This window comes from Lithobates pipiens, unplaced genomic scaffold (genome assembly GCF_037356315.1).
Source record: "Lithobates pipiens isolate NorthernLeopardFrog02 unplaced genomic scaffold, aLitPip1_a1.2 Scaffold_18, whole genome shotgun sequence".
Classification (NCBI taxonomy): domain Eukaryota; kingdom Metazoa; phylum Chordata; class Amphibia; order Anura; family Ranidae; genus Lithobates; species Lithobates pipiens.
Genome location: NW_027507758.1, coordinates 85,133,937 through 85,151,619, shown reverse-complemented (window position 1 = coordinate 85,151,619; position 17,683 = coordinate 85,133,937). Strand labels below are relative to the sequence as shown.

General features: G+C 42.4%; 1 protein-coding gene across 1 annotated transcript in view; it reads right to left on the bottom strand.

The window, feature by feature from the left end:
* Positions 1-17,683, bottom strand: part of CAPN14 (calpain 14) — a 66,393-nt gene that overhangs the window by 17,766 nt on the left and 30,944 nt on the right. The window contains exons 9-17 of the mRNA XM_077485879.1: positions 17,426-17,500; positions 15,516-15,676; positions 13,928-14,091; positions 12,449-12,460; positions 8,172-8,377; positions 5,944-5,983; positions 3,400-3,456; positions 2,311-2,368; positions 1,272-1,336 (exon numbers count right to left, since the gene is read on the bottom strand). Coding sequence (XP_077342005.1) covers positions 1,272-1,336; positions 2,311-2,368; positions 3,400-3,456; positions 5,944-5,983; positions 8,172-8,377; positions 12,449-12,460; positions 13,928-14,091; positions 15,516-15,676; positions 17,426-17,500 — 838 coding nt within the window. The remainder of the gene's footprint in view (positions 1-1,271; positions 1,337-2,310; positions 2,369-3,399; positions 3,457-5,943; positions 5,984-8,171; positions 8,378-12,448; positions 12,461-13,927; positions 14,092-15,515; positions 15,677-17,425; positions 17,501-17,683) is intronic.

The following is a 17,683-nucleotide window of genomic DNA, read 5'->3' as shown; positions in this document are numbered from 1 at the left end:
GCTGCCAAACATATGCATGCACGATGGCATGAGGTCGTGTGCTCCCAACACAATGACTGAGCTGTCACCAAGACTTCTGATTGGGAGCCCTTAGGATGGGTTCCCAATCCTATGATCGCTGTGGGAACCAACCACAATGGTCACATTAAACAGAAGCCACACCACTTCTCGGGCATTAAACCTCACTTTAAGGGCATTAGGGCCTTTAAAGTGGGCCTTTTCCATTTAAAAGTGGAACTGAGACTTCTTTAAAACTTGTTTTTCCATATTTCTAAACCTGCAGCATTTACTAAAAGAATGTTTGTGATCCTGACATAAAGCTCCTTGTTCAGGAACTTCCTATTATAGAGTGATGAATGTCTGTCCCCGCTTCCCTGTTGTGTTTCTTGCGTTATCACCCTATTACATTGGCTCCTGCTAAAGACTACAAGTGAGCGTTTCAACAAACACTGCAGGAGAAGTATAGCCAAAGTTCATTTTTCATTTTTCAGCTGACAGTGGGCTGAAGACCGCTGTCGGCTGACATCACAAAGCTGGTCCAGGCTCAGGAAAGATCGAGACCACATGCCTGGACCAGCACCCGGCTCAGCCTTCCAACGAGCTGCATAGAGCCTGAGCTGGCTGCTCCCGCTCCCTCCACAGCCCAGTGCTCGACCCTGTGAAAAAACTCTCAGTCCCTATACTGCAGTGAGTACGAGGGCACAGAGCAGAGAGCCGGTGACTGACAGTCAGCAGCTCTCTGCTCAGGGAGCTCTGAGAACCGAGCGATCGGGGGTGTTTGATTGCTCAGTTCTAAGTCCTAGAGCCGGCCGGGGACAGATATAGCATCGGACTGATGCTGCATCCAACTAGGTAAGTATGATTCTAAAAAAAAAAAAACATTTCCATATTTCTTTTTTAAGCAGACATGATCCGCTGTTGTTGGGAAATGTCATGCAGCTATCAGTAGCTATGAAGGAGCTGTAAAGAGGCTGCAGGAAATCAGCAGCACTGAGGTGCAAATTAGATGAAAACAAGTATTTCAATATAAAAAGAAGAAAAAAAAAGAAACATGGCATTAGTGTATAGTTAAGTTCAAAACCCTCTGCAGTAGATAGTTGAATTAGAATCCCATACGCCGTCCATTCTCTGAATACCCCAACTAATGAAATGCCGCGTTCAGTTCTCAGAAAAATAAAAGCATCCATGATTCAGTGTAATGATTTCACAGGGCCCTGGGGCATCGTAAGGAGTTCACAAATCAAAGTATTTTCACAAATCGGAAAGGATACGTCCAACTGAGCCATAATGACTTTGCAGGCGTCTAAGCTAAACTTCACCGGAGCTTGCCTTGCGCCTAGGAGAGAATGCACAGATCCACATTACGGTTTCGTCACAAACAAATGATTGCTAAATAAAGGCTTGTAAAGGAAAGGAAGCATCGGCCGGGGATCTCACAATTAAAGATATGATAGACTGATGAACAGCTGCGCCGAGAGCAGGAATCCGGCACCAGGAGACTTGCGTTTGTTCATAAATCAAGATAATTAGCTATTATTGAATTGTTACAAAGCAAGATCAATTAAAGGAACTTTGACTTAATAAGTGTGTTGATAAATTTAGCGCTTTGATTGGTGTCTACAAGTTACAAGGGATTCAGGCAGGGCTTGTCTGAAGACATGATGATGCTCTTTGGTATAGGCCCACCCCAAATGGTCTGTAGAGACCCCCCACCCTTTTGTTGCTTAATCATGCTTTGGCAAAACTGAAACAAGAATCCCTACAGGATGCTGTCTAAGCCAAACAGATACCACACTTTGAATAGGAAATCACTATTGGACCATGTTAAGGAACTGAGAAATTTAGGGTTGGTTTGTTGTTCCTACCTACATAACATAAGCCTTTGATTAATGCTCATGATGGGTACAACATGACAGTGGTCTCTCATTCTCATTTAACCTTTAGAGGTCCCTTGAAACTCAGCGGCATTCCCTAGCAGTCTCCTGTCACTTAGTTACCTAGCTACATAGTTAGTCTGGTTGGAAAAAAAAACACTTGTTCATCTAGTTCAACCAATTAAAAAAAAAAATAAATAGAAAACCTCCATATACAATATCCTATACTCACAGTTGATCTAGAGGAAGGCAAAAAAAAGCACCTGACGCGCTTTAATGTTTTGGTCTCATCTAGCAGATCAGTAGCCTTCAGCAATCCCATGTAACCCATCTCTAACAATCATGTGACATGAACAGAGCCTCTAGCAGTTGCTTGCACCATGACAGCAAAGAAAATATTCTCTAACAGGAAGTAATATCACTTTTGCACACTTACATGTCCAGCTTCCTTTGTTCAGCAGCATCTGTAGTTGGGAGACGTTGATTTCTGGGTGCTAGGAGAGGAAAAGGATACAGTTTTTCGTTTTTTTTTTAAATTGTGTCTAGATTTTTATTAATGTCAGCAATACCCTTTGACTTCCACTATTGCTTTTAACTAGAAACATAGGGGCTGATTTACTAAAACTAGAGAGTGCAAAATCTAGTGCAGCTGTGCATGGTAGCCAATCAGTTTCTAACGTCAGCTTGTTCAATTAAGAGCTTTGGAAAAAAAAAACTGGAAGTTGATTGGCTACCATGCACAACTGCACCAGATTTTGCAGTCTCCAGTTTTAGTAAATCAACCCCTATATGTCCTACTGTAATAGCTCTCCATCCCCTCAACATTCTCCTCCCAGGCACCTTGACTACGTATTGTAAGTGACCCCCCCCCCCCCCCCCCCACACACACACATTCAACTTAGCTATCTTGCCTTATTGCCTTGCCAAGGGCAGTCCCGGCACTGTCCTATGAGGGCAGCTCTCACTCACACAGCTTGAGGGTGTGAATGAGCCCCAAAAGCAGGTATCACAAGGTCAGATTCGAAAACGTTCCCTTTGGTTCACCCCAGATGATCCCATAAAATATGCTCAATACTGGTCTCATGCTCTCTACTGGTCTCAGACACCTTGACTTCCTACTGTAAATGACCCTCCCCCCAACATTCACCTTAGCTATCTTGCCCTATTGCCTTGCCAAGGGCAGTCCCAGCGCAGCCCTTTGAGGGCAGTTGTAAAATGTCTCAAATAGGCATTTTTCTATTATTGATGTACATGTCACAATTCAGTAAGAGAATGCATTGCAAATCATTATTTATTTGTCACAATCTGCCCAATTTTAATATCACACCCCTGACAGTTTATTGGGCTCATTGTGACAAAGACCCATTGTGTGTATAAAGTCACATCCATGCATTGGTGCCTATGATGGGCGGTGGGATTCATTTGGTACTGTCTGGCCATGTTATGATCTTTGTTTTAAATATCAATATCAGTGAACCAAAAAGTTCTCTTTAATAACTGGAAAGTCAATAATTTTTCTTCTTACCTTTTCAAAATACCTGGCGATAACAGTTTCCTGCTCATCCTGTTTCTCAACAATTTTCTGTTTTAAATGAAGAAAAAGATAATTAATTGCTTGTACTATATAAATACTCAGCGATTGTTCAAGATACCCTGTTGCAAGACCATTCGTTCAACAAATATCTACATAAAAGTATATGTAAATGTAAACTATTTATGGATGTATGGACCTGAAAAAGCCTCCTTTGTGCAGACATACAAAAGCCCTGAGACTACTGCTGGGTGCCACCATCTTGGAGGTAATGTCAGCAGCCCCAGCAGACTCACAGCTGTCACCTAATTGACACTATATAGCAGCCATTCTCAACATGGGTTCAGTGGAACCCTTGAGTTCCTCCACAGGTGTGGAATCCTTGAGCTGTGACGTATTAACCTTCTATGTGGTGGCCCTTGCAAAGTTCCAGAGCCAATGTCACTTGGTAGAGCCAGCGGCATGACACCAGTTATCTTTTTATCTACCTGTAAGAGTGTCATTCTCATCACCACTGTAATGGATTATTCCCACTAACCACCAACATAAGGGGCATTTTCCCCACTGATCTCCAACAAATTGGTTTTAGCAGGGGTTCCTCAAGACCTTCAAATTATTTAAGGGTTCCTCTTGGGTAGCAGTTGAGAAAGGCTGTGTTATATTATTCCCTTTCACTCCACTCCTGGCAGCTACATAAAGTGTTAGGGTGATGAGGGGAAGGGCAGAGGAGCTGGGCCACGAAAACATCACAGCACTCTGCCTCATTACTCCTCTCAAGAGCCACCAGTCCTGATGTTAGCAGTAGGGTAGTTCTTAAGGGAAGTTAAGCAAATATAGAAATGCTTTGATAGGTAGATGTCAGTCTGGAGTATTCCTAGTCTGCTGCATTTGAATGTAGACCATCCTCTGGAACTCCCTGCCTGTATATCTGATCAGCCCCTAACCTGTCCACCTTTAGGAGATCCCTGAAAACTCACTTATTCAGGGAAGCCTATCCCACACCCACCTAACTACTGCCCCCGAGCCACCCCCATCAAATCATTCCCTGCATCTATTACCTTTTGTACCACCACCCCCTCCCTTTAGAATGTGAGCTCTACGAGCAGGGCCCTCCTGTCCCTCCTGTATTGAACTGTACTGTAATTGTCCTGTCCCTCCTCTACATTGTAAAGCGCTGCGTAAACTGTTGGCGCTACATAAATCGTGTATAATAATAATAGGCCACCCTAGGTAACACCCACATGTTATGTTGACACTCCATGGTTGAAACTGGAACAGGGGCAGCCTATCCATTGAGGGCGCACCCCTCCCATCCATGCATCTGGCCCCTTTCAGGATGCTGGGTGCATGTATTCCAATGCGGGGTGGATGTTCTTTTTAAGCACCTAAATAGAGCCAGAGGTTGTAATAGGCTTCAAAATAGGGTGGGCTCGGGGCACAAAGAATGCAAATGGAGCCCACCCAGCTCTGTTACAACAGCGAATGAATATTCGCTGTTGTAACACTGATCCTCCTCCCGACCAATCAGGAAGCAGGTTTTGAGACCTGTCACTCGATTGGCTGAAAGGACAAGCGATCCTTTTGGATGCCTAGGAGGAGACACATGGCCACCGAGATAGAGAAATGGAGGAGATGCCTGATGCCCGCTGCCGCTACCCGATCCCGCTGCCGATGCCTGCTGGCCGGTACTTGCCACCTAGATGGGGTAAGACAATGAGCTGACGGGGTGGGGCTGGGGGTTTTGAGGTGCCACCAGAGGGGGGGTTGTTTGCCTCCACCCCCCAGAAAAAAAAAACATCAGCTGCCACTGAACTGGAATTCAGTGAATGCCTCCAGCCAGGAGATGAGGAAGACTCTGATTTGTTGCAGCTCCCAATGAACACTGTGAGAAACGTGTAGTGTGCAATCAGAATAAGCATTTTTACTACAGGACAGGAGCCTGTACAACTGTGCAAAACTGAAGGGAAGGCTGGAGTTCAGCTTTACCTGGGAACACAGAACTTGCACTGCATAGTAACTTAACAGTCTTGCGTGAAAACAAAGTTTCTTCTTCCCAGTATCCTCTATATTTATTTTCTGCTGCTGTATGGACACATTACTGTCTTACAGGTGGACAAAGGTACTGCACTCCACCTATTGGCAGTGATGTTGTAATAGACCGATACTGTTTATTGATAACCGTGTCCTATTAAGGGATTTGATGATTTGATCCTGGACTTGCTGGCAAGGCAAGCTCAGTCTTTCTCCCCGATTATGACAAATAAATCTCTGATGTAATTCACAACCCCTTTCCTCCCTTATATAACATCTGTCAACTGCGACATGCACAAACTTCATTAAAATGCTAATTACAGTAGGATAGTCTGCAATCAGGGAAGCCGGCCTGTCATACAAGCAGACAGATTCTCTTCTACTCGGGAAGAATTCTGCTGGAGCTGAATCTTTTTAAAATCTCCCCGGAGTTCAAATTTAAGAGCTTTTTAAGGGGTAACGTCAAATGGCAGGAATGAATGTGTTTGTGTATTCTACTCTGCTTACCTTGCAACACAGGACAGGGCTGGGGTTCTCTCCGTGTTCTCTGTAATTAAAACAAAGGTGTGTTATATTTGTTATCCTGAACCAGTATGCCTTAAAAATAAAAATACTCCTACTAATAATAAGGTGTTCACCCATGACAAAATGGCCCTTTATTTCAAGTGGTTACTTGAAATAAAGCTTGGAGGCTCTTGTCTGTCTAAGCTGAGGCTACTAACCATCAGCAAAGGGGGCTCAAGCCATAGCACAACATGCAACTTTTATGGGGCCCAGGAGCACATGGCAATTCAGAAAATACATTTGGACTCTATCACGGGCTCTTCTTCCTCTTTGCTTTTTCCAGGTTAAGCAATCATCACTGATGCAAAAAGCAGGACTGCTCTCTGAAACAGTATAATGTGAATTCAGGGAGCCTCAGGGGTTGGGCTCATGACAACCAGTACTCACAGTATGTACTTGGTCTGTGTGCACAGTGCTCATTTAACCCAGAAGACTAAGGACATCTTGTGGCAAAGAAGAGGTACTACAGGGAATAACTCTGGAAAGCAGCCAAACATTACAGTCCTACTTGTTCTTTTTTTTATATAATACTGCCACTTGGGGACTATATAATAAAAATGAGGCCAGAGTTCGACATTTTGTCCGATCAATATAAATATATATACACACTATATTACCAAATGTATTGGGATGCCTGCCTTTACACACACATGAACTTTAATGGCATCCCAGTCCGTAGGATTCAATATTGATTTGGCCCACCCTTTGCAGCTATAACAGCTTCAACTCTTCTGGGATGGCTGTCCACAACATTCAGGAGTGTGTCTATGGGAATGTTTGACCATTTTCCCAGAAGCACATTTGTGAGGTCTGGCACTGATGTGGATGAGAATTCATCCCAAAAGGTGTTCTGTCGGGTTGAGGTCAGGACTCTGTGCAGGCCAGTCAAGTTCCTCCACCCCAAACTCGCTCATCCTTGTCTTTATGGACCTTGCTTTGCATTTTATTGTATTGTAATAGTATTGTCACCCTTTATATTGTAAAGTGCTGCACAAACTGTTGGCACTATATAAATCCTGTTAATAATAATTATAATAATAACAGTCAGCATTTTGTAGTTAGAGAGGAATTTGAGATTGCAATTAATGAGGAGGAAGGCCCCATAAAGGTATGCTGTGGGGCCCAATCACTTATGGTTATGGCTCGGCTTCCATTACCTGATGTCCAGGAGTAGTTCTAATATCTTTAGGCAACAAATTCATATATAGGAGGGATCAGTGCATGCAGGGAAGTCTGAACTCTGTAGATGTTGAAGAGGTATATCTCCCAACAGTCTCTCCTATCCCTTTTGGATGAGATCTCTGCTCTGAGTTCCCGGGTCTGCACATCTGCTGTACCCATTATAAGGGACTCCCACCATCCCTTTTGTATTTTTATTTATTTTATATTATGGAGAAGGTGACAGGAGTTGTTGGAATACAAAGCAGTGGGCAGTATAGCAATAGCTCTGGATAGAGTGGGGTAATATGAAAACCCAACAGACCAGGGTATAGACACCCTAGTCCACAAAGAAGTTGCTTGGAGTGACACAAGTGGGTTTTTTGTAAAAATATAAAAAAAAGTTTATTTAGTTGGAATATTCAAAGCTTTAATAATAAAATATACTGAGCAGATACAAAACTAATACAATTCACCACACCAATTAAAATTAGACGTCTAGTTCACATGGACATATGTCCATACATTAATCAATATTCTAGAACTAAATACATTTTTTGATATCTTTGCAAAAAAAGCCACATGTGTCACTCCAAGCAACTTCTTTTTATGGACTAGGGTGTCTATCCCCTGGTCTTTTATGTATTGATTTCGTTTTTTGGTTGCAGTGACTACACCCAAACGTGAGTTGGCATAAAGTTGTGTATTCACTCCCATTTCCCATTTGAGTTTTATTGAGATTTTGTTTACTGTCTGTCTGGTTATCTTTCACTTCCTGTTCTAGAGACACAACAGGAAGTGAGAGGAAATGGTATTGGCTTTCTAACAGGAAGATCTGCCTTCATCTCCACTTCTAGCGACATCTTTAAAACTAAAGATTTCCCATCACCAAAACAAATAAAGTGGATAAATCTCCCCAAAAACTGACAGAGCTTCTAACCATAAAAAGTTTTGTCTTTAGGTACACTCTAAGGTCGAGGTCACTTATTTTTCAGGGAAGAGGCTGCACTTACTCTAGAAGGTGTTTCCTGGAGAAGACCCTCAGGATGAATTCACACTCCTGGTCAGGCTCTGCTGTTGAGGGGATGATGACGTAGGATCCTGGGAGTAGGTGGAAGTCCTGGGTCACTTCCCTCTCGTTAATGAAGATACATTTGTTGTTCACAGGGCGGCTGTGCAGGAAGAACTCTTGGGGCAGACGGCTTCTTATACATTGATACTGTGCAAAGAAGAGGTAACAAGATATAGAACCATACGGACGTTACAAGTCCATACAGACAATTATAATTACCTAAATGATATGTCAAAAGTCTAAACTATACATTCTCTTTTCCTGAACTATCTGCTAACCCAAAATGGCTACTTTCATTTTTGGGGGTGCAAAATTGACAGATACCCTTTAATGACAGGTTAATGTCTTCCTCTGGGTCAGCTATGGGTTCAGGGTTCTAAGGGTGGAAGGGTCTGCTTTTTCACCAGTCATATTTATGCTTTCAGTGCAGGCTTGAATCTGATTGGTACGTGTGATGCTCAGAACTCTGATGCATCAGGCTGCAGTGGATGTGTGAGAATATTTCCCCAGCATCAAGTAAACATAAGAGGTTCACAGATCCCTGTAATATCAAGAAATAAAAAAAAATGCATCTCAAGTCCTCCTTTTAAATCCTATGTGGAATGTGGGGTGCTATCAGAACTTCTGTCTTCAGGTCTCTGTTGGGGATGTTCACTCTCAGTATTTGTCCTGATGACCATTGTCATCAGACCAGAAAGTGATGTGAAATCCAATTTTACAGTTGTCACCAGAACAGGAAGTGCAATCACCCAATTGGGACACCTGTCCAATGTGATAATAGGAAATTTATCTTCACCCCAGAGATTTTCCCTCACTTTCTGTTGTGTCTCCAGGACAGGAAGTCAAATGAAAGCTATTTAAAGTATAATGAAATACAAAACTTTTTTTTTTTTTTTTGGATAGAGTGGGGCGGGATTAGAACACCTGCCAGTTTTTTTCTATTTACTATTATTATTGAAAGTGAAAGTTAAAGAAAATCCCAAATTTTGGGTTGTCCCCAAAAAAAGTAATAGAGGGGAAATATTCCAATAAGGGCACTAGTCCTGGTGAGCTAGGGGTCTCCAAAGAATTCTCTTTTTTTGTAGGGATTTCCTCTCACTTCCTGTTTGGCTTTGTGAGGGGAAGAGAAGGGAAAACTCCGTAATGGTACACAGATGGCCAACAAAATAAATAAAAAATCTGACAGGGGTTATAACGCTCCCTTGCTCTATGCAAAATGAAAAATAAAAGTTTTTCTTATAGTTCTATTTTAATGGGACATGAGAGAAAAAAAGTTCTAACCATTCTCCACTCTATCCAAGAAAGAAAATGGAAAGCATGTTTTGGCTACAGATCTACTTTAAAGCAAACATTTAATCTGCTTATATTCTTATATTTCACCTTCCCTGGCACATGTTAACACAGCAAACTGCCTTAGCCCTTGTACACACGGTCGGAGATTCCGACGGAATGTGTCCTATCGGACCGTTTTGTCGGATAATCCGACTGTGTGTGGTCTCCATCGGACTGTTTCCGTCGGAATTTCCGACGGGCCAACTTTTCCAACTTGTCCGTAAAATTTTCCGACAAAATGCTCCGATCGGACATACTCCGATCATGTGTAGCCTACTCCGACGGACAAAGTGGCACGCATGCTCAGATCAAATTCCTGGACCAAAGCTATTGGCTACTAGCCTGAACGTAGTCCCGTCGTAACGGAATAACATCATCACGTTATGTACAATCGTATATTCCGACAACTTTGTCGGACCGTGTGTATGGAACAGTTTCGGACAAAATCCGTCGGACAAAATCCGTCGGACAAAATCCGTCGGACAAAATCCAACGGATTTGGTTGTCAGAATGTCCGACCGTGTGTACAAGGGCTTAGAGTGTAAGCTCTTGGGCACCCTTTGTGTTCACGTTGTACTATTTTTTGTGGGTTCGGTTTCCAATTTCTCCAGACGTTAGAAAGTGTGCCTCCGCATAAATAAACATTACACCTGAAGACAGCAACGCCGCACTTGAAAAGCCCCCTAAGTCGGGCTCCAAATTTAGCTTTTTTCTCATATGTATCAACTTCACAGGCTCACAATATAAATGAAAAAGACACCAGTTAGCGAATCCGGTCAATAAGAGGATTTATTATCCTTCTCGGCTTACGACCAGCTATGCTTTTCCAACCTTCACCATTAATCTCACAGTTCAATAAAACCTGTATTTGACCTCGCAGAGTACTGCCATTGCTTTTTTTTTTTTTTTTTTTTACTTGCCAACCACAGTGGCATTCATCAAGCCGGCTCTGCCCTCCTCGTTGTGCCCTCAGCCAAGTGTGCAATTACACATAATAATTATTATTATTAAATGATGACAGAGCTCTGAAGCATGTAGTCAAGAAAGCGACTGCTTGACGCAATCCCGCTGCCCGGGGTAGACTAATGCTTTGTTTATATCGGCTGCTCAGCGGCATCAATTTTTTGGCATTACGAATGCATTACTCCATTGATTTCGACATTACTGCAAGTGCTCAGCTAACAAAACTCTGTTTAATAAGGGGCTCGGCTCAATGAAAGTATAAGAGGCTGGATTTAAAGGATAGCTCTGCGTCCCTTGAAAATGGTATATATTTGTAGACCAGACTTAGAGAAACATTTTTGCAAAAAAATGTACAGTTATCTTTAGGTTCTTTTTAGTAAAGTGCTTAGAAGTCTGAATTTCATTCATGGGGTTGATAAAATTATAGGGTCCAACAGTCTACAGGCCCCTCCTCCTTGAACTTCAAAACCTATGGAGAACTCTGATTTTCTCAGTTTTAAATTGGCCATGTCAGTGTCCCCCTTGCTTAAAAGTCATGTGGAAAAGATTGACCTCTCAGCATCTCCTGGAACTGTCTGGAATGTGGAACACTACTTTGCACCTGGATTCAGTTCCAATCAAGACTTTAGCTTGTCATGCTTGTCTCCAGGACTTCTCCAGAGCCTCTCCCATCCTATGGGACTCTCTACCCCAGTCTGTCTGGCTTTCGCCTACTCTGACTGCCTTTCAGACTATCCCTAAAAACGAGTCTCTTCAGGGAAGCCTATCACACCTCCAACTAACTAAAATTTTATCTCTTCCATCAGTTCCTCCCCCACAGTTATAACCATTTGTACCACTTACCCCACCCCATTAGATTGTAAGCTCTTATGAGCAAGGCCCTCTTAACCCTCTTGTAATTTATTGTACTGCAACTGTACTGTATCCCTTTATATTGTAAAGCTCTGCGTAAACTGTTGGCGCTATATAAATCCTGTAGAATAATAATACAAATAATAATAGCTGCATGGAGTGTGTATGGACTCCACTTGGTTCTGTGGGTTACCTCCATATCTAGCAATCCATAAAATATACTGATTGGTTAAATGACGTGATTAAAATATCCAGAGAGTTGCATCTTATAACTGCTGTAAGGGTAGTAGATTGTAAGCTCTTTAGGTCAAGGAACTAATGTTGGTGTACCTTTGTGGAACTTAAAGTGCATATAAACCCAAAATCAATTTTTTTGCATTATGTCTGAAGATATACAATTTTGTAGTGTTTTTTTTTGTTTTGTTTTTTTGTGAATCTTTTGTAAGCTTTTTTTTACCTGGAGATCCTGCCAGTAAAAACACTTCCTATTTCAGGTTGACAACCCTAAGCCACCGCCCCCGCACAGTGCAGTAGTGTTGTCAGCCTTATGTGCAAGCTACTTCAGTTGGCCATTGGAGTCCCTAATGAGAATGTACAATATTGATTGGTCAATTTACTCAAATTTGACCACGGTGATTCAGTAGGAGGACCAGTTTATCTGATATATTTGAGTATTATATAAAAGTGTTCTGCCTAGTGCTGATTTGCCAATTTGTGAAACTGATCGCACAGTATCCCTCCAGCTTTGCTGAAGAAGCAGAAGGATCAGTATGATACCCCATCATGTAAAGGGTGTTAGAAATAGTAGCACAATCATGGCAAGTCTGGTTGCAGCTAGCATGCCTAAAACAGCAATAAAGGAGCTGGTGACAATGTTATGGTGAAGCACCACAACTCCATGCAAGCCCTGGTCACTCCAATTACATGGAGCCACAAGGGCTTGCTTGGGGTTGTAGTTCCTCTGCACCTGTAGGTTGTAGGTTGCCTGTTTATGGTTTAAGTGTGTTCCTTGTCTGCCTGCATTCATTTTTACCACTTCATAGTTAGTTATGAAATGTCAAGGGTACTCACCTCAAGTGGCACCTGCAAGAGAAGAAAAAATAAAGACTGATTAGATTTTATTTATCATAGCATAATATAATAGTAACAGTGCCCCCTGTAGGAGGACATAGGTTGCAGCATTCAAAGAATACATTTGGCAGTCTCTAAAAAAGGACCTATCACACAATATGAAATACTCTCCCATTGATGCTACAGTCTGAGTAGTAAATGACTCATAATGTATAGTTACTGTTATACGTAAAGTCATATGTACAATCCACTTCTCCTGGCTTAAATTATTGCTACATCTAGGCGCTGTTGGGGTTGGTGACTCCAAAAACATAATTTGGAAGCTTCTATTTCATTCTGGAATATTTCTGCATTCTCAAGAACATAGTCAACGTGGTTCTGCCAGTAAGTGGATCACTCAATAATCTTTACAAAAATGGTGGAAATCTCCTATGAGCTGCTACTACAACAGGTGTCCGTATATTGGACGTTTTCCATTCTATTTCTGTTATGGCGACATCTGTAAAATGTTGGCTTCTCCATCAGTTTCTGTCTCAGTAGTAATGGTCACCACAATAAAGAGAGAGGCTAGAACTGTGTAATGGGAACACAGACTGCAATAAAAACTTGGCCGGGGTTCTAACCCTTCCATACCTCATTCAAAATGTTTGATCATACATTTTAAACCTAAACTCCATAATAAGTGAGTATTGTCTGATTACAAGAGTCATGTGTATTCTTAGATGCCTCTCGGTCGGTATGCCTTGTGTATTTCTTCCAGATCTGTGCAGTAATCCAGTGTGATACTTTCCCTCTGTGCAGAAGCTTCCTGTAACAAGGACCGTTCACTGCTGCTCTCTCTTTGTGCAGGGTGATTGGTCTAGTCTCCGCCCCCTCCTGTAGTTTTCTGCAGGAAGCCTGTGGTGGGTGTGGTCTGCTTGGTCCCTCCCATAGCTCCTCTCCCTGCACAGGCTATATATATATATATATATATATATATATATATATAAAGCACAGTGATCATAGGAGTGCACACAGGGTGTGCCAGGTGTGCCTGGACACACCCTAATCACCCAGTGTGGTGCAGATTCCCCCTGATATTTCACCAAACCCCCTAACAGGGTTCCTTAAAAATCTATAAAAAAATAATTAAAAAAACTAAATTTGCAAAAAAAAAAAAACTACTAACATCATCCACTGCCCTCCTGACACTGTCAGTATATATATATATACACATGCACACATACACATATGTGTTTGAGTTTTGGGGTGCACACCCTAATGCAATAGGCTATGCACACCTATGACAGTGATTATGTCACTGCTCCTTTTATATGGTAATATCTGGGTTTGGAAAGGTAAGTGGATTTATATCCTGTGTATCCTGTTTGACTATTGAGGAATAGATTTAAATAAAAGTTTTTGTGGGCAGAGTGCAAGTAAAATTACATTTTCTGAGTAAATGTATAATGTATAAGTGAAAAAAATAAGTTTTCATACCATAAACACAGAGAGCCCTATGAACCATGGCGGGGACTGGTTCCGATGCTTGTGGTTCTGTTTCTGGAGAAGGGACACCAGGACGCTGCAAGAATTTGTGTATTTCTCCATGTTGTCACCCTTTAGTATCTTTAGTCGGTACTGGGGGTTCTTCCAGTAAGAGTCTACATAAAGAAGACAGGTAAGAATCCGCTGGTACAGTGACGCAGTGCACTACATCATTTTTTTAAATAATATCATTTTCCTAATTTATCAGTTTCCCCATTGCACATATGTAATTATAAACAAAGAACAGATATTATATATGTTTAACAAGTGCAAAAGATACCTGTTGATCCTGCCAGAATGCAGTGCTGTACTGTACAGTCTGTAGTGTTATAAGCACTGTTCAGTTCACCTCATTGGACTACAGAACACCCCCCTCCCATGTTATGGAGAAGAGGGGAAGTCAGGTGTTCTGTAGGCCAGTCCTAAGGCAACACTCTGTTCCTTCATAAAGACAGTACAGTGAGTGAGCGTTGTCACCCTAATAGTAAGTGTGTTATTGGCATGATCAACAGGTGGAAAGAAAGGCTGAAAAATAGAAAACTAATGCAGCCACCACATCTAATAACTGATAAGCCAACATACATTACAGTTTGTTCATGGGTCTAGATACACTTTAAAGTGATTGTAAGGGTTCGTTTTTTTTGTTTTGTTTATTTTAAATAACAAACATGTCATACTTACCTCCACTGTGCAGCTCGTTTTGCACAGAGTGGCCCTGAACCTGCTCTTCTGGGGTCCCCGGCGGCTCTCATGGCTCCTCCCCACATCAGATAACTCCCTAGGAGAAGCTCTCTCCTGGGGGATTACCTTGCAGGCGCGCTCCCGAGTCCAGCATTCGGCGTCCATAGCCGCTAAATGTATGACTCGGTCCCGCCTCCCCCAGCGCCCACGTCATTGGATTTGATTGACAGCAGCGGGAGCCAATGGCTGCGCTGCTATCAATCTGTCCAATCAAGAGCCAAGAACCCCAGGCAGAGGAACAGTGCGTCCCCACCAGGCGAAGTTCCAGGGCTCAGGTAAGTTAAATGGGGGGGGGGCTGGGGAGTCCGTCACTGCCAGATGTTTTTTCCCCTTAATGCATGCCCTGTGGGCGGGGCGAAACTCATCTAGTATGTGGCTTAGGAGGAGATACATGTTGAGGCTGTTTACATCCCTCTTTACCAAATGAGCTGGTGGCGTGTGGCATCTTCTTGTCTCTATATGCTCAAGTGTTGCCTGGATTAAGTACTTGTCTGTACCCACTGCACTAAAAGTTATCGCATGGTATCCTGAGGGTCCGTCTGCATGAGAATTAATTGGTTGGGTTGTATAAGCAGACTTTTGTACTACATAGTTCTTGACATATAAAGAAGATTGTGCAGTAATTGTACCATCAAATTGTAATGTGCGTGGCGGTCTTAGATAATGACCCTTTATACCAAATGTGGATTTCAGTTTAGAGTGAATACAATGGGTTCATGCTAGCTAAATACAGAGGGGCTCCATTGCTATGCGTTATTTCATATCACTGATCGATTCCTAATCAGACACATGACTTTACCTGTGTATGTCATTCTCCCTCCAGCTGTACTTCCAGCCACCCACTTCCCAGTCTGCATGGATAACGTCCACTCCTTCCCATTCTCGTGGCTCATGAGGTCAGGAGTCAGCTTGCAGATAACCAGCTCCACAAACTGGGTCTCAAAGTCTTCAATGGACATCCTGTAACAATCCACAAGCAAAATGAGTCTTTGGACCAGGTCGGATAGCATGACATGTTAAGGATATACATAGGGTGACCTCCTGAATATGCTAGCTAACGCACTGCCATGTTGATCCTCTAGCTGCGATACCTTCGCGTATCCTTGACCCCAAAATTTTGATAACATAAAAGACAGACACAAAAGAGAAGAACACAGGAGAAAAGAACTAAAAAGGCAGCTTCTTCCTTCTATTTCTGCTGTTCCTTGAGCACCCTTAGCTTGACTCCAAGTCCCACTTGTCTGTCTTAGTATTACTGGTAGAATTTTTAAAGGAAGTGGCTCAGGCTGCCTTGTGGCTGTCATCAGGTTGCCAGAAGTTTCCCAAACTGTTCTGTATAATTTAGCTTAATTTTCTCTGTAATACACAATTTTTGGATCCTGGGTTTGTCATCCCTTTGACTTCCTGTTGGGAATTCTGGCTTGTAAGTTCTGGTAAAGGGTTTGATCAAATCACAAATCAGACCTTTCGGATCTGCAGATCAGGACCTGACTTCTGAACTGGTGAGGGAATTTCAGTCTTGCTTTTGGTCGGTGACCGAGAAAGTAATAAAGTTGTGTAAAATGTGGACTTGCCAGGATTTTTTTCATGGAGACTTGCTGCAAGGTCCACTTTAAAACCTTTAGCCCTTGTACACACGGTCGAACATTCTGACAACCAAATCCGTTGGATTTTGTCCAACGGATTTTGTCCGAAGGATTTTGTCCGAAACTGTTGCATACACATGGTCGGACAAAGTTGTCGGAAAATCCGATTGTACATAACGTGATGACGTTATTTCGTTACGACGAGACTATGTTCAGGCTAGTAGCCAATAGCTTTGGTCTAGGAATTTGATCTGAGCATGCGTGGCACTTTGTCCGTCGGAGTAGGCTACGGAGTATGTCCGATCGGAGCATTTTGTTGGAAAATTTTACGCACAAGTTGGAAAACTTGGTCCGTCGGATACTCCTACAGAAACAGTCAGATGGAGACCACACACAGTCGGATTATCCAACAAAACGATCCGATAGGACACATTCCGTCTGAATCTCCAACTGTGTGTACAAGGGCTTAGTGGTGGCCATTTTTCTCTTTGTTTTTCATGGATAGTGATAAATAACTGTTTCTTGGGTCTCAACGGCTGTCCAATTATTTAAAAAAATACAACTTACATAGAATGTAATAAAACCTCAAAGGTTTTTAACTCTCACTAAGATTAAAAGAAATTTGCCTCCGTATTTTCAACTTTCATCCAAGACCACATTAGGTTTGAGCTGAAGAAGAGTTTGGTTTTCCCCCACAGAAGTGAGGTGCTGAATGAAAATTAAGTGGGTCACACTAAAAGTATATCTAAAACCAATGCCTATTTTTTTTTGATCGAATAGGGAAGAGTTATAGCTTCCCTTTACTTCCTGCCCTGGAGATACAATGGGATGTTAGTGGAAATCTCTCCAAAGTGAGGAGCACTACTCTCTGGAACAGTTGTCACCAGAAAAGGTGTAGCGAACAAGAGCAGGACTTAAACTGTCAAAATATACCAACACTTCCCTCTTTCTTCCCAACACTTTGTATTTTCTTGCAGCAATACAGGTGCGCTTTTCATCGCTTGGTTCCTACATGCCCCCTTGGAACTCTTACATAATAATCTTTATGATAAGAGCTGGGAGAACTGAGAAACAAGAAAAGTGCAATGCAAAGCGGCTAAGATGGCATCTGTAATATTATTACCAAAACTCTCCATTCTCCCGCGTCTTTCGCAGTAACATTCTCTCCTTCAGGCTGAGCTGGTCCCATTTGGAGGAGCTGGAACAAAGTCAGAAGACAAAATGGATGACTGGAAGGCATTGGGCACATAGATCGATCATATAAATTACAGCGGAGACAAGTGCGAGGAATCGATCCTGCCTACGGCTTATCTGAAATGAGTTTCACGCTGTGTTTTGTGTCAGCGCAGGAAATTCTGACACAAACTCCTTTCACATTCTT